The following is a 24,153-nucleotide window of genomic DNA, read 5'->3' on the forward strand; positions in this document are numbered from 1 at the left end:
GGACGCAACAGGGACAGAAAACTCTGGCAAGAAGAACGACCCTGAGGGTCCAGAGAACTCGGAATGAGATGACCGAGGTAAGATGGAAGGTGAGCTGGCCAGGCTCAGAGAACCCTGCAGGAACAAGATGCCATCGGGATGACTTATCCCAAGAGACGCAGAGATGGATGCCCGAGAATCCTACGGTCAGAATCCTCCACCTGTCTTTGCATTCTCACAAGACCTAACCCGCCGGAATGGATCAGGGCGGTGCACGGCTGTCAATACAGCTCAGAACAAGACCTGAAAAGGCATCGGACCGGATGCTTGTGAAGAGAGATGGATTCTGATGAGTGTCCGAGCAGCTGAGACAAAGGCACCTGGCTGAGGAGCACAGAGATCAGAAATGCTAAGACTGATGCCAGGGGTTTGGACAGGCCCCTGAAAGGACAAAAGGAAAAGACAAGACACCAAACAGACAGAGTGCACAACAGACAAGTGACACAACACACACCAGGACTGCTCTGCCCTGCACACCTCAGCACTGACATGAAAAATGAGACTTTCCCTTCATGTAGCCTAAGGGGTCACATCTTGGTGCCCCCAACTCCAAATCTGACTTAAAAAACCCCTCCCGGTGATCCCTGCCCTGGCATCCTGCTTTCATCCCCTCTGTGAGCCATAGCCCTCCACTTATCTCTCAGGCAACCAGGGAGGCAAATCCCTGCCAGGTCCAAAGAAGGCCGCCTCTCCCTCAGGGAAACTCCTGCTGTCGCCGGGCTGCTGTCTCTTAGTCAGCTACAATAAAGAAAACCAAACATGAATGCGTGATCTTAGCAGCCCATCACCCAAAACCCGACAATTCTGCTACTCACTGTCTCCTAAGCTTGCCTGTGTCCTCGGCCCCGCGCTTCAGCTGCGCTCAGAGGCCAACGCCGGCGTCGCAGGGTCTGCCTGGGTAAAGAGCAGACAAGGTGACGTGGCAGCGCTGGAACTTGAGGGGACCCTCCCTCCTTCTCCTCCCTGACTCACCTCAACTCCTCGGCCGTTATCCAAGCCTACCTGGATGGGGCCTTCACAAGGAGAAGATCAAGGCTCCATCACAGACTCCTGGAATGCTCCCGGAGGGCTCACGGGTGAGGTGACCCGGGTCTGTCGTCCCGTTGGTGAGAGGGGAGCTCGGCCTCCTGCGAGTGGACTCCCTAAAACGCACAATAACGGAGGCTTAGAGTTGCACCAGCGAGTGAGGCTTGAACAATAGCAACGGCTTCTGTCCACCCGTCACTGCTCACCTCGCCCACGTCAGCTTGACTGCTGAGATCCGGCTTCACCACCTAAAAATAAAGACAAAGAACAGAGCTGTAACACAGCCATCATTTACACCTCCCCTGCAAACAGAAACAGGGACTGACCTTCTCAGGGGAGCCCCCTCACCCAGGATGGGGGGCTCTGCCACAGATTTCATCTCTCTGCATCTGAAACAGAGTCAGGACAAAAGTCAGAGTGCTGCAGGATACCTTGACAGCTCCAGACATCTTGTGGCAATCTAGGAATACCCTCTACAGTCTAACCACACCCCACATCACAAATTTCAAGCCCCCGGCACTATTACCCTCGTACCCCTACACCCAGACTGAGCAGCAAGGCAGAGCAGCTCCGGGCCAAACACACACCAACACCCGTGACACAGCACAGGACAAACGAGGGGACGCAACAGGGACAGAAAACTCTGGCAAGAAGAACGACCCTGAGGGTCCAGAGAACTCGGAATGAGATGACCGAGGTAAGATGGAAGGTGAGCTGGCCAGGCTCAGAGAACCCTGCAGGAACAAGATGCCATCGGGATGACTTATCCCAAGAGACGCAGAGATGGATGCCCGAGAATCCTACGGTCAGAATCCTCCACCTGTCTTTGCATTCTCACAAGACCTAACCCGCCGGAATGGATCAGGGCGGTGCACGGCTGTCAATACAGCTCAGAACAAGACCTGAAAAGGCATCGGACCGGATGCTTGTGAAGAGAGATGGATTCTGATGAGTGTCCGAGCAGCTGAGACAAAGGCACCTGGCTGAGGAGCACAGAGATCAGAAATGCTAAGACTGATGCCAGGGGTTTGGACAGGCCCCTGAAAGGACTAAAGGAAAAGACAAGACACCAAACAGACAGAGTGCACAACAGACAAGTGACACAACACACACCAGGACTGCTCTGCCCTGCACACCTCAGCACTGACATGAAAAATGAGACTTTCCCTTCATGTAGCCTAAGGGGTCACATCTGGGACATCCCCAGCTCCAAACCCGACTCGAAAAATCCCTCCCGCTGACCCCTGCCCTGGTACCCCGCTTTCATCCCCTCTGTGGCTCCAAGCCCTCCACTTATCTCTCAAATGTCTGGGGAGGTGAATCCACGCCGGGTGCCAAAGAAGGCTGCCTCTCCCTCAGAGAAATTCCTCCCGTCACTGGGCTGCTGTCTCCTAGTCAGCTACGATAAAGAAAACCAAATATCAAAGCATAATCTTAGCTGCACATCAGCCAAAACCCAGCAGCTCTGCTACTCACCGTCTCTTAAGCAGGACCGGGCCCTCGGGCCCCGTGCGTGCTTCAGCTGAGCTCGGAGGCCGACGCTCGCAGCGCCAAAGCCTTAGAGGCGTTACTGGCACCGAGCTCACCCACCGTGGCCTCCATTAGGGCTGTGAGCATCCCCGGTTAGAGCAGGACAGGAACGCAGGGTGGACATCCCCGGTGAACCTCAACCCTGTGGACTCTGCCCCACCACTGTCACTTCCTGCCTGGCCCTAGCTTAGGGCTACTGCCTGCACCTCTCAGGACTTCTGGCCTTGTCTTGCGTTAGGATTGCTGCCGGCACCTGCTCTCAGGGAAACGGTGTTGGCAGCAGCGCTGTGAGGGCCGGGATGCCTGTACTCTGACTTGTATCCTAGGCTGTACCCCTGATTTTCACTGTGTGTTCTCTAGTCCTTGAGTCCTTTACCTCAGCCTCTGTGTGTATCACTGTAACCTCCCCCCTTCTGAACCCTGCTTCTTCAGAGCCCTAGACCTTGCAGCCGGGGACGCTCTGCACCGTTAGGGTCCCAAGAGCTGTCCCGCACGCAGGACAGGTACATCCACAGTTGTTCCCTGCCTACCCTAAGAAACGTGGCCCTGAGACAGGGCAGAGGCTGACAGAGCCGAACTCTTTGCGGTGGCAAAAGGCACGAAGCCTTACCAACCGCCGCCTCGAGAGGGAATCAGGAGCACTTCCACCGGCTGCGGAGAGACAGGGAATCCCAGGGTGGGTGGGGCGGGAAACCCCCGTTATCCCCAGCCCTGTTGGATCCTGCTCCCCACTATCGCTTCCTGCCTGGCCCTAGCCTGACTGTGTCTGCACAGGTCAGAGCTTCTGGTGTGTTCCTGCACTAGGGCTGCTGCCTGCACCTGCTCTCAGGGGAAGTGTGCTGGTAGCAGTGCTGTGAGGGCCGCTACACCTGTACTCTGACTTGTATCCTAGCCTGCTCCCCTGAGTTTCACCGTGTGTCCTCTAGTCCTTGAGTCCTTTACCTCAGCCTCTGTGTGTGTGGCTACACCTCCCCCCTTCTAAACCCAACTTCTTTAGAGCCCTGCACCTCGCAGCCAGGCCTTCTGGCATTGTCCTGCATAAGGGCTCCTGCCTGTACCTGCACTCAGGGAAACGGGCATGTCTTTAGGGCTACTCCTTCGGGTCTGGGGTAGGGGTGGGGTCGGGCTGGTACACCTGTACTCTCAATTGGCACATCTTGGACATCCCTATCTCCACACCTGACTCAAAAACCCCTCCTGACAAGTCCTGACCCAGCACTCCACTTTCATCCCCTCTGTGGCTCTGAACCCTCCACTTATCTCTTGGACGTCTGGGGATGAGAATCCACGCCGGGTGCCAAAGAAGGCCGCCTCTCCCTCAGGGAAACTCCTGCTGTCGCCGGGCTGTTGTCTCTTAGTCAGCTACAACAAAGAAAACCAAACATGAATGCGTGATCTTAGCAGCCCATCACCCAAAACCCGACAATTCTGCTACTCACTGTCTCCTAAGCTTGCCTGTGTCCTCGGCCCCGCGCTTCAGCTGCGCTCAGAGGCCAACGCCGGCGTCGCAGGGTCTGCCTGGGTAAAGAGCAGACAAGGTGACGTGGCAGCGCTGGAACTTGAGGGGACCCTCCCTCCTTCTCCTCCCTGACTCACCTCAACTCCTCGGCCGTTATCCAAGCCTACCTGGATGGGGCCTTCACAAGGAGAAGATCAAGGCTCCATCACAGACTCCTGGAATGCTCCCGGAGGGCTCACGGGTGAGGTGACGCGGGTCTGTCGTCCCGTTGGTGAGAGGGGAGCTCGGCCTCCTGCGAGTGGACTCCCTAAAACGCACAATAACGGAGGCTTAGAGTTGCACCAGCGAGTGAGGCTTGAACAATAGCAACGGCTTCTGTCCACCCGTCACTGCTCACCTCGCCCACGTCAGCTTGACTGCTGAGATCCGGCTTCACCACCTAAAAATAAAGACAAAGAACAGAGCTGTAACACAGCCATCATTTACACCTCCCCTGCAAACAGAAACAGGGACTGACCTTCTCAGGGGAGCCCCCTCACCCAGGATGGGGGGCTCTGCCACAGATTTCATCTCTCTGCATCTGAAACAGAGTCAGGACAAAAGTCAGAGTGCTGCAGGATACCTTGACAGCTCCAGACATCTTGTGGCAATCTAGGAATACCCTCTACAGTCTAACCACACCCCACATCACAAATTTCAAGCCCCCGGCACTATTACCCTCGTACCCCTACACCCAGACTGAGCAGCAAGGCAGAGCAGCTCCGGGCCAAACACACACCAACACCCGTGACACAGCACAGGACAAACGAGGGGACGCAACAGGGACAGAAAACTCTGGCAAGAAGAACGACCCTGAGGGTCCAGAGAACTCGGAATGAGATGACCGAGGTAAGATGGAAGGTGAGCTGGCCAGGCTCAGAGAACCCTGCAGGAACAAGATGCCATCGGGATGACTTATCCCAAGAGACGCAGAGATGGATGCCCGAGAATCCTACGGTCAGAATCCTCCACCTGTCTTTGCATTCTCACAAGACCTAACCCGCCGGAATGGATCAGGGCGGTGCACGGCTGTCAATACAGCTCAGAACAAGACCTGAAAAGGCATCGGACCGGATGCTTGTGAAGAGAGATGGATTCTGATGAGTGTCCGAGCAGCTGAGACAAAGGCACCTGGCTGAGGAGCACAGAGATCAGAAATGCTAAGACTGATGCCAGGGGTTTGGACAGGCCCCTGAAAGGACAAAAGGAAAAGACAAGACACCAAACAGACAGAGTGCACAACAGACAAGTGACACAACACACACCAGGACTGCTCTGCCCTGCACACCTCAGCACTGACATGAAAAATGAGACTTTCCCTTCATGTAGCCTAAGGGGTCACATCTTGGTGCCCCCAACTCCAAATCTGACTTAAAAAACCCCTCCCGGTGATCCCTGCCCTGGCATCCTGCTTTCATCCCCTCTGTGAGCCATAGCCCTCCACTTATCTCTCAGGCAACCAGGGAGGCAAATCCCTGCCAGGTCCAAAGAAGGCCGCCTCTCCCTCAGGGAAACTCCTGCTGTCGCCGGGCTGCTGTCTCTTAGTCAGCTACAATAAAGAAAACCAAACATGAATGCGTGATCTTAGCAGCCCATCACCCAAAACCCGACAATTCTGCTACTCACTGTCTCCTAAGCTTGCCTGTGTCCTCGGCCCCGCGCTTCAGCTGCGCTCAGAGGCCAACGCCGGCGTCGCAGGGTCTGCCTGGGTAAAGAGCAGACAAGGTGACGTGGCAGCGCTGGAACTTGAGGGGACCCTCCCTCCTTCTCCTCCCTGACTCACCTCAACTCCTCGGCCGTTATCCAAGCCTACCTGGATGGGGCCTTCACAAGGAGAAGATCAAGGCTCCATCACAGACTCCTGGAATGCTCCCGGAGGGCTCACGGGTGAGGTGACGCGGGTCTGTCGTCCCGTTGGTGAGAGGGGAGCTCGGCCTCCTGCGAGTGGACTCCCTAAAACGCACAATAACGGAGGCTTAGAGTTGCACCAGCGAGTGAGGCTTGAACAATAGCAACGGCTTCTGTCCACCCGTCACTGCTCACCTCGCCCACGTCAGCTTGACTGCTGAGATCCGGCTTCACCACCTAAAAATAAAGACAAAGAACAGAGCTGTAACACAGCCATCATTTACACCTCCCCTGCAAACAGAAACAGGGACTGACCTTCTCAGGGGAGCCCCCTCACCCAGGATGGGGGGCTCTGCCACAGATTTCATCTCTCTGCATCTGAAACAGAGTCAGGACAAAAGTCAGAGTGCTGCAGGATACCTTGACAGCTCCAGACATCTTGTGGCAATCTAGGAATACCCTCTACAGTCTAACCACACCCCACATCACAAATTTCAAGCCCCCGGCACTATTACCCTCGTACCCCTACACCCAGACTGAGCAGCAAGGCAGAGCAGCTCCGGGCCAAACACACACCAACACCCGTGACACAGCACAGGACAAACGAGGGGACGCAACAGGGACAGAAAACTCTGGCAAGAAGAACGACCCTGAGGGTCCAGAGAACTCGGAATGAGATGACCGAGGTAAGATGGAAGGTGAGCTGGCCAGGCTCAGAGAACCCTGCAGGAACAAGATGCCATCGGGATGACTTATCCCAAGAGACGCAGAGATGGATGCCCGAGAATCCTACGGTCAGAATCCTCCACCTGTCTTTGCATTCTCACAAGACCTAACCCGCCGGAATGGATCAGGGCGGTGCACGGCTGTCAATACAGCTCAGAACAAGACCTGAAAAGGCATCGGACCGGATGCTTGTGAAGAGAGATGGATTCTGATGAGTGTCCGAGCAGCTGAGACAAAGGCACCTGGCTGAGGAGCACAGAGATCAGAAATGCTAAGACTGATGCCAGGGGTTTGGACAGGCCCCTGAAAGGACTAAAGGAAAAGACAAGACACCAAACAGACAGAGTGCACAACAGACAAGTGACACAACACACACCAGGACTGCTCTGCCCTGCACACCTCAGCACTGACATGAAAAATGAGACTTTCCCTTCATGTAGCCTAAGGGGTCACATCTGGGACATCCCCAGCTCCAAACCCGACTCGAAAAATCCCTCCCGCTGACCCCTGCCCTGGTACCCCGCTTTCATCCCCTCTGTGGCTCCAAGCCCTCCACTTATCTCTCAAATGTCTGGGGAGGTGAATCCACGCCGGGTGCCAAAGAAGGCTGCCTCTCCCTCAGAGAAATTCCTCCCGTCACTGGGCTGCTGTCTCCTAGTCAGCTACGATAAAGAAAACCAAATACCAAAGCATAATCTTAGCTGCACATCAGCCAAAACCCAGCAGCTCTGCTACTCACCGTCTCTTAAGCAGGACCGGGCCCTCGGGCCCCGTGCGTGCTTCAGCTGAGCTCGGAGGCCGACGCTCGCAGCGCCAAAGCCTTAGAGGCATTACTGGCACCGAGCTCACCCACCGTGGCCTCCATTAGGGCTGTGAGCATCCCCGGTTAGAGCAGGACAGGAACGCAGGGTGGACATCCCCGGTGAACCTCAACCCTGTGGACTCTGCCCCACCACTGTCACTTCCTGCCTGGCCCTAGCTTAGGGCTACTGCCTGCACCTCTCAGGACTTCTGGCCTTGTCTTGCGTTAGGATTGCTGCCGGCACCTGCTCTCAGGGAAACGGTGTTGGCAGCAGCGCTGTGAGGGCCGGGATGCCTGTACTCTGACTTGTATCCTAGGCTGTACCCCTGATTTTCACTGTGTGTTCTCTAGTCCTTGAGTCCTTTACCTCAGCCTCTGTGTGTATCACTGTAACCTCCCCCCTTCTGAACCCTGCTTCTTCAGAGCCCTAGACCTTGCAGCCGGGGACGCTCTGCACCATTAGGGTCCCAAGAGCTGTCCCGCACGCAGGACAGGTACATCCACAGTTGTTCCCTGCCTACCCTAAGAAACGTGGCCCTGAGACAGGGCAGAGGCTGACAGAGCCGAACTCTTTGCGGTGGCAAAAGGCACGAAGCCTTACCAACCGCCGCCTCGAGAGGGAATCAGGAGCACTTCCACCGGCTGCGGAGAGACAGGGAATCCCAGGGTGGGTGGGGCGGGAAACCCCCGTTATCCCCAGCCCTGTTGGATCCTGCTCCCCACTATCGCTTCCTGCCTGGCCCTAGCCTGACTGTGTCTGCACAGGTCAGAGCTTCTGGTGTGTTCCTGCACTAGGGCTGCTGCCTGCACCTGCTCTCAGGGGAAGTGTGCTGGTAGCAGTGCTGTGAGGGCCGCTACACCTGTACTCTGACTTGTATCCTAGCCTGCTCCCCTGAGTTTCACCGTGTGTCCTCTAGTCCTTGAGTCCTTTACCTCAGCCTCTGTGTGTGTGGCTACACCTCCCCCCTTCTAAACCCAACTTCTTTAGAGCCCTGCACCTCGCAGCCAGGCCTTCTGGCATTGTCCTGCATAAGGGCTCCTGCCTGTACCTGCACTCAGGGAAACGGGCATGTCTTTAGGGCTACTCCTTCGGGTCTGGGGTAGGGGTGGGGTCGGGCTGGTACACCTGTACTCTCAATTGGCACATCTTGGACATCCCTATCTCCACACCTGACTCAAAAAGCCCTCCTGACAAGTCCTGACCCAGCACTCCACTTTCATCCCCTCTGTGGCTCTGAACCCTCCACTTATCTCTTGGACGTCTGGGGATGAGAATCCACGCCGGGTGCCACAGAATGCCGCCTTGCCCTCTGGGAATTTCCTGCTGTCACCGGGCTGCTGTCTCTTATTCGGCTACAAGAAATAAAACAAACATCGATGTATGATCTCAGCAGATCTCTTGGCCAATCGGTCAGGGCGTAAGAGAAGTGGACCACCTAAAACACACAAACAATAACATATGCTGAAGAGTTACACCAGAAACACCAGCACACTTAACTGCATAAATATATAAATTTTCAAACAGACAACCCCAAAAAAATTCCAGCAAAAAAAGCCAACTCTTATCACCCCTAGTCAAACTCCTGAATATAATAAAAACAACACCATGTCCAAACCCCTTAATAATACTCCAGAACATATACTCAGAGCCCCCCCAAAGTTAAAGACTTCCCTCTAGCCAAATAAAAAGGAAAAAGCCCATGTCTTGTGACCCATATTAATTCATTAACTTAAAACTTTAAAAATAAACATTAAAGTTTAAACCTTTAGACAACACTAGCACACCATAGACGCCAATCCCATCACTACATGCCAAACCAAAACTTATTTCAACCTTTTGTGCTGCTGCTGCTGCTCGGCACAAAGGTTTGTCCCTCAGCACCTCCTGAAGTAATGTTCCACGCCCAAGGCCTCCCCCAGCCCCTGTGAGATGAACTCACCATCCTTCCATGAGCCTCACCTGGGAGCCCAGCATAAACCCCTCTCCTCCCGCAGCTCCGTGCCAAACTGAGCTCGGGCTCCCCTCTTAAAGCAGTGCTGGCAGGACCCGCCCCCTCGTTATCCTTTACAGCTTACACCTGTCCCCTCATCAGTGTGACAGCTCTCACCTGGGGCTGCTCTGTCCCCTCATCAGTGTGACAGCTCTCACCTGGGGCTGCTCTGTCCCCTCAATCATCCTGTGACAGCTCTCACCTGCAGCTGCTGCCAGTCCCTGCTGCTCATTTCCTGGACATTGCACTGTGTGCACTGACACGCTGGGGCACCGGGCTTTCCTTGCTGTGAATAAGGACCCCTCTGCTCCTGCACGTGCCCAAGGCTGAAACTGGGATTCCACCTCCTAAATTCCGTTTGTGTGAGGTTCACAATTCCTAAGGAAATTTCCCAGCAATCGTTACCCTTCATTTACATTTTCTCCTTTGGAATCATCACTACCTTGTCTTTCTGTGCAAGGGTTCCAAACGTTCATTGGGAGTTCAGTAGCCGGGTTGGCTTGTTTATAACTTAGCTGACAATCCCAGGCTAAATCCAAACACCCAGAATTACAGGCAAATACAGAGACAGTTTGTAAATACTGCCCTCCCCTGGTAGGTAGCTCTTCCTTGCACTTCCCTGGAGCAGATTTACTCCATCCTTTCTTCCCAAAAGCACCTCTCCAGCACAAATCCCACTTCTTGGACACAAACCAAACAGAAATCTACTACAGCGCGGCCTGGGGGGGGGCCGGGGTGGAGCCCAAGGCCACTGTCCAACCAGTGCTGCCTCTGGCTCCTCGTTATTTACACTGAGAGCATATTGTAGGACGCTCTGCAGCCTTTCTTTGCCATTCTGTATTGGAAAGAGGATGGATATTAATGACACACACGTCCAAAAACAGTCTTTACGGTTCTTCAAAAAGTTAATAATGCCTGTAATAAAAATGGTAAGTAATATTGTGTCTCAGATTGTTTAAGAAAGTGGAAGTTCGAGCTTTAATGTCCTCCTGAGAGACGCTGAATAAAATCTGTCCCCTGAGTTTGCACACAGAAATAAAATACCGATTTTTTTGATCAAACAAGTTAGGTCTGTATGAAAACAGCTGAGGAGGCTTTCATGGCTCAGTGTGATAATGGCAGAGCACAGAACATTAAAGATGGAATGTTAGTTCCCTGAATTAATGCCCTGATGGAGATAAATTCTTTTGCAAAGAGACACAATAGTTTCCTCTCCTTGTTTCTGAGTTTCCGAGCGATCCTGTAATTCCTAACCTGCACGAGTGCAGACCCATCTGACACGGGTAAGTGACATATCCGGCTCCTGGGCTCCAAGCCACGTGTCCCCGATGTCAATGGAAGTCAGGAACACAAAAACAGCTGTGGAAGAAAGTTGAGAGAAAAATCAGAACATATATTCTTCCCTTTCCACACAGTAATACCAAGCCAAGCTGTTCACCTCCAGGATTATGTTTTTAAATGGCTCCCTAACTACTTTTCCTAGATGGAAAATCTGGAGGTGCTTTGCCCATGCAAAACTAATGATCCTACTCACAAGAAGGAACAAACCAGTCTCCTGTTAAACAAAACAGTTTGAAATCTGACCTGTCAGCTGCTATCATTGACCAGCAATAGCAGTCAGCATCCAGGCCTAAGTGGACATTTTTTTGCAGACTATCTCCCCTCTTGAAATCATTTTGGGTTTTTTTTTTTTACACCTTTTGTTTCATTTTAGTCCTTGTGTCCCAACACAAAATTTTGTGTCCTAACACGATCAACAACAAATACAGAATTAGCTCAATAAAACCGCACTTTTCTGATGGAAATGTCACCTCTAGAAACTGCAAGGTTTTTATAGGAATACTGTCTCAAGAATTCAGTAACTTCAGGTATTCCATACCACATGATCCTGAGATTGCTTGGGCATCCAGAGTTTATAGTATTGGCTGAACTGGTAGAGCTGAGGATACTTAACAACTTTCAGGGACTTGAGATCTTTATCATAGGGCTGGAATATCAAGCAGAGAGCAAGTGGTTCTCTCTGAGAGGGCAGGAGGTCAGTGAAAACAGCAACAAGGTACTCCACGATGCGTGCTCCTAGAAAAGTAAAAATAAATTAAACTATTAACATGAGCACAGACACTGGGGCAACCCTCATTCCTTTGGGCCTCGGCAGCAGCCCACAAAGCATCACTCAGAAAAGTATTGAATAAGATCAAGAAGTGTTTGTAGTGACCTAGACAAATGTTTCTGACCACTGAGATACCTGAAAAATCCTCCACACATCAGTACTTGCTGAAGTAAATAATCCACCCTCACTGTGTTGTGCTAAACATGCCTGTATTTCAACAGCAAAACACCCCTGCCAAGCCCCACCTCAGCGAAGAGCTGATTTGCACCGGGGCACGCACCCCAGTGAACGTGTGCAAGTTAAATAGAATTTTCTTTCAGAATTGGGACTTCCAGTCCACCCCCGGTGCTACTCGATCGCCAAATACACCCAGAGAACGCAGTGAGGTGCTGTGGAGTTGGCAAGTCCTGCTCCAAGCCCGCCTGATGCCCCTGGGACTCCAGCGCTTTCTTCAAGGAGGTGGCAGAACTTTGCCACCAGAGCTTCATTTCTGAAATAGTTTTCTTTGGAAAATGCATCCATTTCCTATTTAACAGCGCAGTCCTCTCTCCCTGATCTCGGAAGAGCTGCCTACAGCCATGGAAACCACTTTCCTCTCCTGGTCTCCACACTCTGTCCTTTAAAACACTGTGTTACTGAAGCCAACTACCTCCAGACCCAGACTGTCCATGCAGGGACAGTGTCTCTTCTCTTCAAGGTCAGGGAAAAGTGGCAGAGGCACCTACAGAGCTTCAATGCCTCTCTTGAGCAAGAAACACCGTGGATTTGAATCTCCTTCTGCTTGCAGGGAAGATAATGTCATGTCTTAAGCTAAAAAACGATAAATGGTAAAAAAATTATTAAAAATGGGTAAAAATGATGCCACTTCTCACTCCACTGGTAGAAATGACACATTAAACCAAAAAATCTGTACCTGTTCCAGTTTCAGACTGAAGCAACAGCATATTCCTGGCTTCTAACGCAGCAGGAACAACAGCACTGAAGGGAAATGTTTGGACATCACATCTTCATTTAAAGAGAGCCCAATTTCTTCATCTAAGCCATCACTGCCCTCGATCAGGACATCCACCATATAATCAGGACATCTAATAAGTGAAGAAAAAAATCTAAGCAGAGGATCTAGACTAACTGGGAAAACAACAGAGGCAGAATGCAACACTCCAGGAATATAAGGCATTTTTTTTAAATTCAATCCCTCCAAAAAAAAAAAAAAATATCAAAGAAAGGATGAAAGCCCCATTTGTCACGCAATACATTGTTAAGTGCAACACAAAAATCACAGCTGAACTTCACTCTGCCTGTCAATGCTGCTGTCCAGCACAGGCTGCCCAGAGAAGCTGTCGCTGCCCCTGGATCCCCGGCAGTGCCCAAAGCCAGGCTGGATGGGGCTTGGAGCACCCTGGGCTACTGAAAGGTCTCCCTGTCCATAGCAGGGGGTGGAACTGACAAGCTTTAAGGGGCCTCCCCATCCAAACCATTCTGGGATTCCACAATTCTATGAACAGCCCCAGGCAGAAGGACTAAATTTCCATTTGAGTTCAAAAATGCTGCTGCAAGAGCATGAATAGAGACTTCAAATACTGTTAAAGTGGCACAACCACATCAGAAATTACTTTTGGGGGTTAAAGTGGTAACTGCAACTCCAACTTCTACTTCTGATACCAAGTTCACATGGAGGGCTGAGTCCTGGAGGTCCTTACTTAACAGGATTTCTATAGTTATCCATCCCCAGTTTGCTTACTGGGGATAGAAAATGTAGCCCCAAGTCGTGAAATTGTGTTTGAGGAGTCACCACATACCAGCAATGTGAGAGACGGGGATGCTGATGTTATCAGAGTCCTGTTTAATTAAACACGGCGACCTGGAGCATGCTGGCTTCCTGAACCAGGTCTGCTGCCTTGTCTGTGCAGGGGCAGGGCTCTGGCACCAGCTTCAGCAGGATCTGTCAGCAAAGGTGGAGAGGAAGGTAAGTGCGCTGGCTGTCAAGCGCAGGGGAAGCATATGCTGCTAAGAAAGACCGTGTGCAAAAAGGTGTTGGAAGATGGGCAGGTTTTAGAAGGACAACTTCCATATCACTTCTGCAGCATTCTGTCTACGGTTCCTTCTCTGCATGGGAGTGGAAAAAAGAAAGGTCCACGGCAATTTGGCATCCAGATTGCTACCACAGACTGAGTCCCTGGGGAGACCGCACTGGAAATGAAGCACTGGGCATTCAACATCCTGAAGAGTAACAGCAAGTGTCAGCTTTCCTTGTAAAAGACCACAATTCACTGAGGTCTGATAATTTTGGCACCTAAAGAGGAGATAAAAGGTACCACACATACGGCTCTCTACACTTATACCAACAATGCTGTAATAAGAACTGATCCTTTTGGATTGCATTTTCCTGCAAATAATTTTCCTGTCCTCCCATTTGAGACAAGAATGATGCCACCTCTGTATAAAGAACCCCAAACAATGCTTTTCTGAGAATCCATTCACTGGTCTTTGACAGGTTTCTCAACAACAGAACAAAATCTCTAGTTCCCACCAACATTATTCTTTGCATTGTTCATCCAGCTAATTTGAACACTGTTACCCTTTCCAAAAACTGAATCACTGCTTCCTTCTGGTCTTCTTTTGCATTATCCAAATGTTCCAGCCAAACTGAAAGTTCCCTTCCATGTGTACTCAAACACGCCACTGTCACGTAAAACCTGTCCAGGAAACAAAGGGGGAGGTGTGTAAATAAACCTCAAAACACCTCAAATACAAAACTCCAAGAGATGCAGATCTTTTTGTACAGTAACTTCATGATCCCTTCTTTTGGGAAAGGAAAGAGGAAGCGCAGGTCGATGAAAAGAAGTACCTGCCACTCTCCTCACCCCCTCAACTCAAGAGGCCTTTTCTTTCCACTCACTAGTGGGACTTGTCAACTGCATAGTGGACAATAAAAACCTTACCTCTATAATTTCTGGAAAGCAGGTTATACTGCTTTCAGAGGGTTGTACATCTTCATGTCATCACAGGCAGAAAAAAAGTGCGCCTTACAAATAGCCTGTAGGACAGTTTAGAAAACTACTGATCTAACAAAGAAAATCATCGCTAAATTAAACCTGAATCCGGTGTCGACCACACAATCATGCAGTAAAGGTATCTGCTGCTTCAAGAACAAATTTTACCATCCTGGCATTTCAGACCTGTGGGATATAGTGAATATCCCGATATTTCAATTCAAATACGTACCCTGAAGATTAATTGTTTGCTGGAAGTTTTCAGATGAGAGTGGGTACTTGTAACAAACATTTTCATCAGTAAATAGAAGACTGATTTTTCACCAGATAGCTTCTCTGTTTCAGAGATGTCCTACAAGAAAAATGTATTAGAATTCCTCTGCTACAGCAACACTGTATAGGACTATGTTGCACTGACAATGATACGCAAGGTAAGCGTGTTACTTTATAGACCTGCCCAAAAGTCCCAAGGCCAGAAACCAGTGGGATCATTCACACTACTTTGCAGTCAATGAGCCAGCATCGTTGCATTCATTTGCAAAATGTTTGCCCGAAAAGCGGAAGAAGACCGTAGTAACAGAAACCCCCAACTATTGAAAGGGCCCAAGACAAAGCAACTTCCCTCATCAATCATATTTCATTCCCTAATCATTCCATGTCTATCCCTGCTACCTCCTCAAAGCCAGGTCCACTCTTTTCTCCTGACGTGACAAGCCAAGTCTTGACAGAGTTCTTATTTGACAAGCCTGCAGTAAAATAGAGTTGGGGCCCTGATGGCTTCCACCAATTATGGAGAGCATTAAAAAATGTTGGAATCCTCCTTGGGAAGGGGTGGGACGGCTCCCATCAGTAGCTCATTTCCCTGGTCTGCAGCTCAGGCTTTCCAGACAAGTGGAATCCAGCACACTCTTTCTTGTGAGGGAACATCTCCAGAGACACAAAGAGCTACAGCAACATCCTCCTCCGTTCATCAGGGAGGCAAAAAATGTTTTCCCTGTAAAAAACCTTCCAGCTCAGAAGGGAGTTTTCACTACTGCTAAGACTGTAATTCCTGCTGCTTTACAAAAGGGTCACCCCTAAAATGTCTGGACTAATTTAAAACAAGGCGATGCCAGAGGTAAACATTTGAGGACAACAGAGCAAGCAAACATAACTTTGCACCAGCCTCTTACCTGTACTCTGAACCAGGCAAACTTGTTGGCAGGAAGTTCCAAAGCCACTTTCAGGATCTGGTGCTGCAGAAGAGGAGGGACCTCCTCCCGCAGGCCCTTTCCAGTGACGATACCTGAGGTGTGAACGCAAGAAACAAACTTCACTTCGGTCCATCTGCCTGAGACTTCAGAACATTCCTGTTTTAGGGTTTAGAACACAACTGTGAGACAAGCTGGCAATTCACAGATCTTCATGTCATGGGATCCCCAGACACACTGCAGCGAAGGCTGGCCAACCCAAGGCGGGAATCCAGCCCTCAGAGGGAGATTTCATCACCTAACCCCAGCACAAAGCACTGGTCGTGCATGGAAATATAAAATCTCTTCTATCAGTCTCAGCAACCTTGAAAAGCTGTGACCTACAGGCAGGACAAAGGACAAACTGGAGAGCAAAATACAGAATTTAACTCAACAAATGCTTATACCACGACAATACTTGCTCCAGACAATGGAACTTCACACTCATGTCTCTCCCTGCATCCCTGCTATCACCAGCTCATGAATAACCTCACTTATTCTTGTGACAGGTCAGGGAGCTCTCGCAGTGCAATCAGAACCTGAGCTGCCCCCATCTGACCTGACATCAGCAGCACAAAGCACTGGTGTCTGAGCCTCTCGGAGCCTGGGTAGGGTCTTTGTGGCCCTCATCAGAGAAACAACAACACATTTTAAAAAGTCACCACCCAGGCAATCCAACAGTAAGACCAAACAACAAAAACTTAATAAATAATAAAAACAGAACAGAGAAACTAAAATGGGCTACTTTTAGAAAACAGTTCCTTTATCTCCACAGAAAAGCAAACCTTCCCTTCTGCTGTGGACTTTGTAAACAGCCAGAGAAAACACTGGAGGAAATACAAACCCCCATCACATACCTTTTAGCAGCTTGCTAAAATCAAAGTTGCTTTGTGCTACCAAGTGGGGCACAACCTTCTGATAAAGACATGACCTGAAGCAGTGCAGCTTTCAGAAGCAGCATCTCAGCATCATCTGAACCTAAACAAAATATTTCCATAATTGGCTTCTCCTTCCTTCACAGCAAGAGTGGAGTGTCACACCTCCATTACCCAGCACAAGCATTACCAACTTTATTTCCAGCACGCTTGCCTAGGAAATGACCTGCCGTCTTCCCAACAGGAATGAGAAAAACACCCACGGAATCCCCAGTTTCCTTCCCCACACCTTCCTGTATGAATACTTTCAAAACTAAATCCACTTATTCGGTGCTTAGATCGAGAGCTGCCGTTTCTAATTTGACTCACAAGTGCTCACACATATAAAGCACAACCTGAGCATCTGAATACTCCCGGTAAGAACCCCACCAGTCCCACTGCTGTTCAGTGCAGGGCTGAACAAGAGGAAAAAGCGAAGGAAAGGATATGGTCGTGCTGCCGATTTCTGGGCGCGCTACTTTTAGCTAATGTCAGGTAGGTTTGGCTGGGGAAGTGCACGAGACAGTACACTACAGTTTGTGAAAAATTTATTATTTCAGTTAAAAATTTCTCTCTTTCCCTTTCCCCTTTTAAAATAAGACTTGTCAGCGTAAGCTTTTGGCAAGAGGCAGACAACTAATACCTGTCTGAGAGAAACAGCAGTAGCACTTAATGCAACTGTTCACTTCCTAGGAAAAGCCATCTCAGGTTTCAGTTGTAACAGGAGGAGGCATAAAAGCTACTTGTTATCCAGCCATTAATGAAAGCAAGCAAAGCACATGGACCAAAACAATCAACACCTAACTCTTCCCTGTTAACTTCATCTCCCTCAGGGAGCTAGAAAGAACTGGATGAATGCCACAAATAAACTTTGTTTGCCTGAGTCTCAGCTCCCATTAGAAAGGAATTCTCTAGAGGCCACAATGCAAATAAAGCTGTTAAAGGTGAACTGGGAGTAAGTGACAGCATGATGACCACAGAATGCTGAGGAACTACAGCTGCAGTCCTACAGAACCTAGCTGCCCCACTGGTTTCCAAGCCTTGGACTGCCAGTGCTGACATTTTGCTGCCCCATTAGTGCTCTCTACCTGGTTTGCATTTTAATTAGGTCATGTAAATGACCGTGCCTTAGAAAACAAAAACCCAAATGCAATTATGAAGTACCTTTTAATTCCAGCACCTGTGCCAAGACTGCACTGCCACCAGCAATGAGAAAGGAGAGAGCAAACTGAATACAGGCCATGCGGGCATCTGTTCTCCCCTGGAAACATAAAAATGTAAATATAAAATTAAAAAAAAAGCTGTCAGCACACAGGCGGTACCCAACTGCAGAATCAATACTGCAACTGCTGATTACCTGTACCAGTGCCACAAATGGGTAAATGAAACAACTTCTGTAAACATGCTGCATGCAGCCACAGACCCACATTTACATGCAATACATCCACAGTGTATTCAGCTAAAACGCTTCTGGCATGAAGCAGATCACTTTTACCTAAAAAGGAAAATGTGCTAGTTCACGTGCTCTTCAATTCCAGAGATATGAGACCAGGCCACAGATCTAAAGAAAAAGGAAACATGAACAGCAGTTTCATGCCAAACCCTGCGTCACTGAACCTCCTCACTTGTGCCCTGCTTGGTCAGGTCACAAAAATGCCCATTAAAAGGGGCAAGTATAAAACTACCAACTCAGGCACAGTGGAAGCAGCGACACCCTGACCTGTAACAGCACCACAGGATATGAACAACGGATCACGGAATGGTTCGAGTTGGAAAGGATCCTAAGGATCACCTCATTCACCTCCTGCCATGGGCAGAGATGGCTTCCACTATCCCAGGGTGCTCCAAGCCCTGTCCAACCTGACCTTGGACACTTCCAGGGACAGGGCAGTGACAGCTTCTCTGGGCAACCTGTGCTGGACAGCGTCTCACCACCCTCATGGCCAAGAATCTCCCCCCAATATCCTATGTAAATACACCCTCTTTTAAAAAAAACCTCATCCCTCATCCTATCACTACACTCCCTGACAGAGTCCCCCCATGGTTTACAATTTTTTATAAACCTGCTGTGCAAAATAATCTGCATGTAAAGATGATTCTGTGTATGCAAAAGATAAGGCAGCAGGGACTCATGAAAAGGCTGAAAGAAGAAATATAGAAACAAACAAAATTTTGCTGGAAGCTTTGGGCCTGGTATTTTTGTGTTAAAAACTCACCTCTGATAACCAGCTGTGACACAATTTCATGGAAAGCTGTACAAGAGTAAGACCTTTTGGATGCTTGTTTCCTTGTACCTTACTGGAGCACTTGAGCAGCTTGTGGTCAAAAGACTACACCCAAGCACTCAAAATTAAGGGTGGAGGTACTCCTGCAGACAACTCCTGCAGTGAGGTCAAAACTCGAGGAATCTGACAGTTCCAGAACTATAAAAGGTGGTTCCAGGGAAAAAGGGATGTTTGGTTTTTTGCCTTCCATTTGACTGCTTAATAAAGAAAACGTCTGAATTTTCACCTCACATGGCACAAACCTAACACAAACTTACACATTCACTCTGCAAGTAATCTTTAAAATCTAGAAACAATATGTCAACATTGCAAACAATACTGGATTAATTTTATACTTGCATTTGGAATGACACTTAGATATTCTTGTTCTGGTTTGTGTCAATCCTGACTATTTTTAGCAAACAGGGAGGAAACAAGAGATAGTTTCTTCAGGAAAAAGAGGAGTGACTTCTTCCCCTCACTCACATATTCCTCTTAAGGATTTCCAGTTAGAGATAATTTGGATTATTCTGTTTATGCTTTCAAACACAATTACCCTGTATTAGTACTGAGCAATATCCCCTCTCCAACTTCCATTTATTTCAGTGGGACCAAACCACAAAATGACTGACTAGTTTCCAGGAGTGTACTATCGCTTTCACTCTGTTTTAGACACCAGAAGGACAGTTCACAGAAACTGTACATTTATGTTTCTCCACAGCTCGTTGGCAACACGTAAGGCATTTTCATGTGCCCAGTTAGGCACAGTCAAGGACTTCAGCCTGACACAGGACAGGAAGGGAGAGTTAAGTTCTTGCAGATGAAAATACAACAAACATTGGCAACAGTTTGTTCCCAACAGTTAGCTAAAAATGCTGGTGGAGACATGGCATAGCATTTCATTGCATGCAGGACCTTAATTTACCTTCTTGCATCTTCTTTCCAACAATCCAGGCAGGTATTTCATTGAAATCGAAATGACTATATAGATCCCTTGCTGAACCCGGGCCCTGAGCCACCATTGCTGACAGCAGTGTAAGGCACCCCTGGCTCATCCTAAAAACACAAAGCAGAGGGAAAACCTGCAGGTTATTTCCAGGATCATGGTTATACTAATCACCAAACCAACAGATTAAAACTTCAAGAGAAAATAGAAGGGAAGTTAAATAATCAAAGCAATTATTTTAGGTAGTAATAACAGCAGCTGGGAAAGAGGGGTGAGGGAGGAAGGGAGAAGGAAATGCCTTTTCATATTCTTCCCCAAAATTAGGCCATAAGGTGAGGCTGGATGTTCCCTTTATCAAGTAGTTTAAAAGGGTGAAAGTGCCAAAACGAACAACTCTAAGATGACCTGTTCATGGCAGTGGGGCTGGACTACACAAGCCTTAATTATGATTCTATGAACTCCTAAATTCATAGAGGTCTGCCATTTATTTCAACAGGAATACATAAGAGGACAGCAGACCTCCATCATCTGAACAGCCACTACCATGAACACATTTGTAACCTGTCCATCGTGCATCTGTCATGGACAATCTGTAAAAAGCCGTGTGGTTCAAGCAGAGATCCCATCTAGACATGCAATAAAGAAAATCCCTCTGCACAGCAAAGAGGTTGCACAGAAAATGCAGAGCATCTCCCACCAGAAATCTGCAGCCCCCTCTGTGCAGGTTCTAGAAGGATTCCTCCAGAACCTGCAATCTTTAAACATTTCATCAGAAGTGCACATCTTGCACAGCCTCAAAATTTGTTTCCAGTTTACACATTTGAGATTCTTTGTCAGGTTAAAAAGCCTGCTGCAATAAGATCAACTGCACAGCTCAGGAAGCACAGCTGTGCCTATGAACTAGGCAAGCAGAGAAAAGGTTTTCCAGTTCTGCTCAAAGACTGAAAGATGAGTCATTTGCCTCGGCCAAGTCAATTTCAGTCTGATTTTTTCTCTGCTTCCCTCTTCCTCCCAGGTCTGTACTGAAATGTCTCTGGCATTTGCAACTTTTTTCCCCATCCACAGGAGCATGAGAAATTGTTTGGTCTGGACTAAATAACAACAGTTATTGAGCAACCTAAAATGACCTCAGTTTTAGGAGACTGAAAAAATTACAGAAAAAGCCAGTCTGAAAGAGAAAAATCTATTATAAACATGGCAACCTGACTCCAAAAAAAATACAGGAAAACAAAGAACTCAAGAGCAGCTCTTTTTGCTGTCACAGGAAGACTGCCCAGCCCTGTTCCACGCAGTACATTCCACCCCACAAATCAAGCAGCAATAAAGTAAGAGGACTCAAGGTACCACCAGTGTTAGCTCTCACCAGGGCAGGCCCAACCGATGAAAACTACACCTTCAGGAAATTATCCTACAGCACTGGATTGTATGATGCATCAGAGCTTTCACTTTGCAAAGACTTCCACAGGCAATTATTTTATGACAAGTGGAAAAGGATTATTAAATAAAGGTGGATTATTAGCAATAACTCAAGATGAATTTTGAAACGTCCCGTACAGTCCCTCCAGATCAACTGACAGAGATTCTCCAGCAGAGCACCAAGAAGACTTACTTGTGATTTTCAGAATACAAAGCAGCATAGACCAGTCTCATATAGGAATGAATCAACTTTCTGACGATGTTCATTCCCACAAATGTGAGCGGTCGCTGGCTGTCCTCAGTAAAATGGCTTCTAGGGCTTGAAAGACTAACAGCATCTGCCGGATAAAAAAGTATGTTAGTATCTGACAACATCAGGTAAGACTTGAAATTATTAGCTGAGCAAATAGTAATAACCACCATCGATAAAGGGTAACCCCACCCCAAGAGGAAAGCTTCCACACACGAAAGTGACATTAACTTTTAGATTCTCTCCCAAATTAATGCTTCCTCTCGGAAAAGATCACTTTGGAGAGCATGTAGTTTCAAGGAATCATTGCTTTAAGAGACGGCTGCTCCTAAGTGGACGACGAAAAACAAAATGTCCCCGAGAAAAACACTGGGGCTGTTCCGGTCTTGCAATTATTTCCCTGCAGAGGAATCCAGAAACCACACAGCACTGGGCTGCGCCCATTACAAACACCAGCCCCTGTGAGCAATGGGATATTGAGGGAAGGCTGTCACTGAACACGACACAGATAAAAATGATACTGGAAGACAAAGAATAGCAGGCGATGGTTAAAAAGCCACACAATACAGTACTATGTTGTAAGCAGTCAGCAATGCTGCACCAGCATTCAGAGTGAAAAATTATTGAACTCTTTGTTCATTCGTCATATTCTGATGAGGATAAATTGTGTCCAGCTAAAATAAGAAAAATGAGGTCAACTTTACCAGCGGCTTCCTAGAAATACTGATATATCAGGGAGATACCTAAGAACATTTACTTTCACCAGACTATTGTTTTGCTTACTTAACTGCTTTTATTGATCCCCTTATTTCCTAAAAGATCTTTTGATAACATTTAAAGAACCTTAACAGCTTGATTTGGACGGGACGATTGGCTGTGTGTGTCATTAAATCCAGGAACATCTATGAACTGAAAAGAGCATCTCCCACTCGGTAGGTGCTTCTGCCACTGCTACTTCCAGAAAAAAAGAAAAAAACCAAACCAAAGCCATAATCAATTATCAGAGTTATCTACACCACAAAGCATTTATTCACAGAACCACAGAGTATCTTGAGCTGGACCCACAAGGATCATCCAGTCCAACTCCTGGTCCTGCACAGCCACCCCAACAGTCCCACGCCTGACAGCGCTGCCCAAACCTTCCTGGAGCTCTGGCAGCCTTGGCCACTGTGACCATTTTCTGGCAACCTTTTGTCGCTTCTTCTCCAGGGTGGGATTGTTGGGACTGCAGCCGCCAGTCCCTGAATTACAAGCCCCCTGTCCAACTTACTTCACTTTCCGGCTTCCTTTCTCCATCGAGAAGCTTGAATATCTCAGCACACTCCATGGAAATTTTCACGGATCTCTCCACGACATCGTACACTTGGGCCGATGGCAGCGTCCTGGCGACGGACACGAACGTCTCCAGCCCTGCAAAGGCGCAGCGTCAACCCGGGGCACCGGCGCCCCGTGCAGGGCCCGCTCCGGCCCGGCCGCGACCCTGAGGGGCCGAGCGGTGCCATGTGCGCCAGCCCCGCCAGCAGCAGCACCGGTGCCACGCACCCCCTGCGACGTGCCCCGGGACAGCCGCCTCCGCCCGGGACGGCGCGGCCGCCTCCGCCCGGGACGGGACGGCCGCCTCCGCCCGGGACGGCGCGGCGCGGCCGCCTCAGCCCGGGACGGCGCGGCCGCCTCTGCCCAGCGCAGCCGCCTCCGCCCGGGACGGCGCGGCCGCCTCTGCCCAGCGCAGCCGCCTCAGCCCGGGACGGCGCGGCCGCCTCAGCCCGGGACGGCGCGGCCGCCTCCGCCCGGGACGGCGCGGCCGCCTTTGTCCAGCGCGGCCGCCTCAGGGCGCGTCTTTCCCGCCACGCAGAGCCCCTCACCTTTGGCGGCGGCCGCGGGGTCCCGCAGCAGCGCCGTGAGGCGGGCGCCATCGAACTCCTCGTCCCGCGGGCCGCAGGCTCCCCGCTCCGCTTCCCGGCCATGCCCGGTTCGGAGCCGGCACGGCGGCACCCCGGAATCGCCGCTGTTCCCGCAGGCAGGGGCGGGCGGAGCGGGAGCGGCAGCGGCCCGGAGATATCGCGGCCCGGGCAGGGTGGTGCTCCCGCGGTCCCGCCCCGGCCGAGTTGTCGGGCCTGCCCAGCGACCGGTGCTCAGGTGAGCAAAAAGAGTTAAAAATAGTTACCATGGAACGGCACAGAGTCCCCCTCCGGTTCACAAATTCAGAGTGTGCAGAGCCCGTTTTTATACAGTTTTTGGGCTTGGGCAACCGATTACGTCATGGGTTCTTTGTGTGTATGATTCTTGATTCATATTCATCTAGGGTCTTTTACGGTTGCAAGTCAGGTGAATAGTTTTTTCCGGGGAGACAGAAGCTTTTGTCCGGGTTTGCTGGAACCGGGTATTGAGATGTATGTCCTTGACGACAGTCGGGATGATGGCTGTGGGGCGCTGAGCACTCGGCTGACGGTGGCTGATGGCGGTGCTCAGCTCCATCAGCCAGGGGTCACACCCTCCTTTCTCTCCGCGATGGGTGATTATCTTCCCTCTCGGCAGAGGAATGTCTTCCAGGAACCCCGCATTCCTTTACGC

General features: G+C 49.7%; 1 protein-coding gene and 3 long non-coding RNA genes across 4 annotated transcripts; all 4 read right to left on the minus strand.

Annotated features, from left to right (window-relative positions):
• Window positions 1–860: 860 nt before the first annotated feature.
• Window positions 861–1,681, minus strand: LOC136297478 (uncharacterized). The gene is made up of 4 exons (XR_010723182.1): window positions 1,392–1,681; window positions 1,272–1,313; window positions 1,042–1,181; window positions 861–933 (listed from the first exon to the last, which is right to left on the minus strand). It is a non-coding gene; the product is annotated as an uncharacterized lncRNA (long non-coding RNA).
• A 2,515-nt stretch (window positions 1,682–4,196) lies between these two features.
• On the minus strand, window positions 4,197–4,865 carry LOC136297542 (uncharacterized). The gene is made up of 3 exons (XR_010723186.1): window positions 4,572–4,865; window positions 4,452–4,493; window positions 4,197–4,361 (listed from the first exon to the last, which is right to left on the minus strand). It is a non-coding gene; the product is annotated as an uncharacterized lncRNA (long non-coding RNA).
• Window positions 4,866–5,881: 1,016 nt separating this feature from the next.
• LOC136297477 (uncharacterized) lies at window positions 5,882–6,537 on the minus strand. Its single transcript, XR_010723181.1, has 3 exons — window positions 6,257–6,537; window positions 6,137–6,178; window positions 5,882–6,046 (listed from the first exon to the last, which is right to left on the minus strand). It is a non-coding gene; the product is annotated as an uncharacterized lncRNA (long non-coding RNA).
• A 13,844-nt stretch (window positions 6,538–20,381) lies between these two features.
• Window positions 20,382–23,843, minus strand: LOC136297498 (nucleolar pre-ribosomal-associated protein 1-like). The gene is made up of 5 exons (XM_066197441.1): window positions 23,839–23,843; window positions 23,567–23,696; window positions 23,445–23,499; window positions 22,853–22,992; window positions 20,382–21,670 (listed from the first exon to the last, which is right to left on the minus strand). Exons 1-5 carry the CDS (start codon window positions 23,841–23,843, stop codon window positions 21,596–21,598), a joined length of 405 nt encoding a protein of 134 aa, XP_066053538.1. The 3' UTR covers window positions 20,382–21,595.
• Window positions 23,844–24,153: the final 310 nt, after the last annotated feature.

Source organism: Chamaea fasciata, unplaced genomic scaffold, assembly GCF_029207755.1.
Source record: "Chamaea fasciata isolate MVZ Bird 193981 ecotype frontalis unplaced genomic scaffold, bChaFas1.0.hap1 SCAF_15, whole genome shotgun sequence".
Classification (NCBI taxonomy): domain Eukaryota; kingdom Metazoa; phylum Chordata; class Aves; order Passeriformes; family Sylviidae; genus Chamaea; species Chamaea fasciata.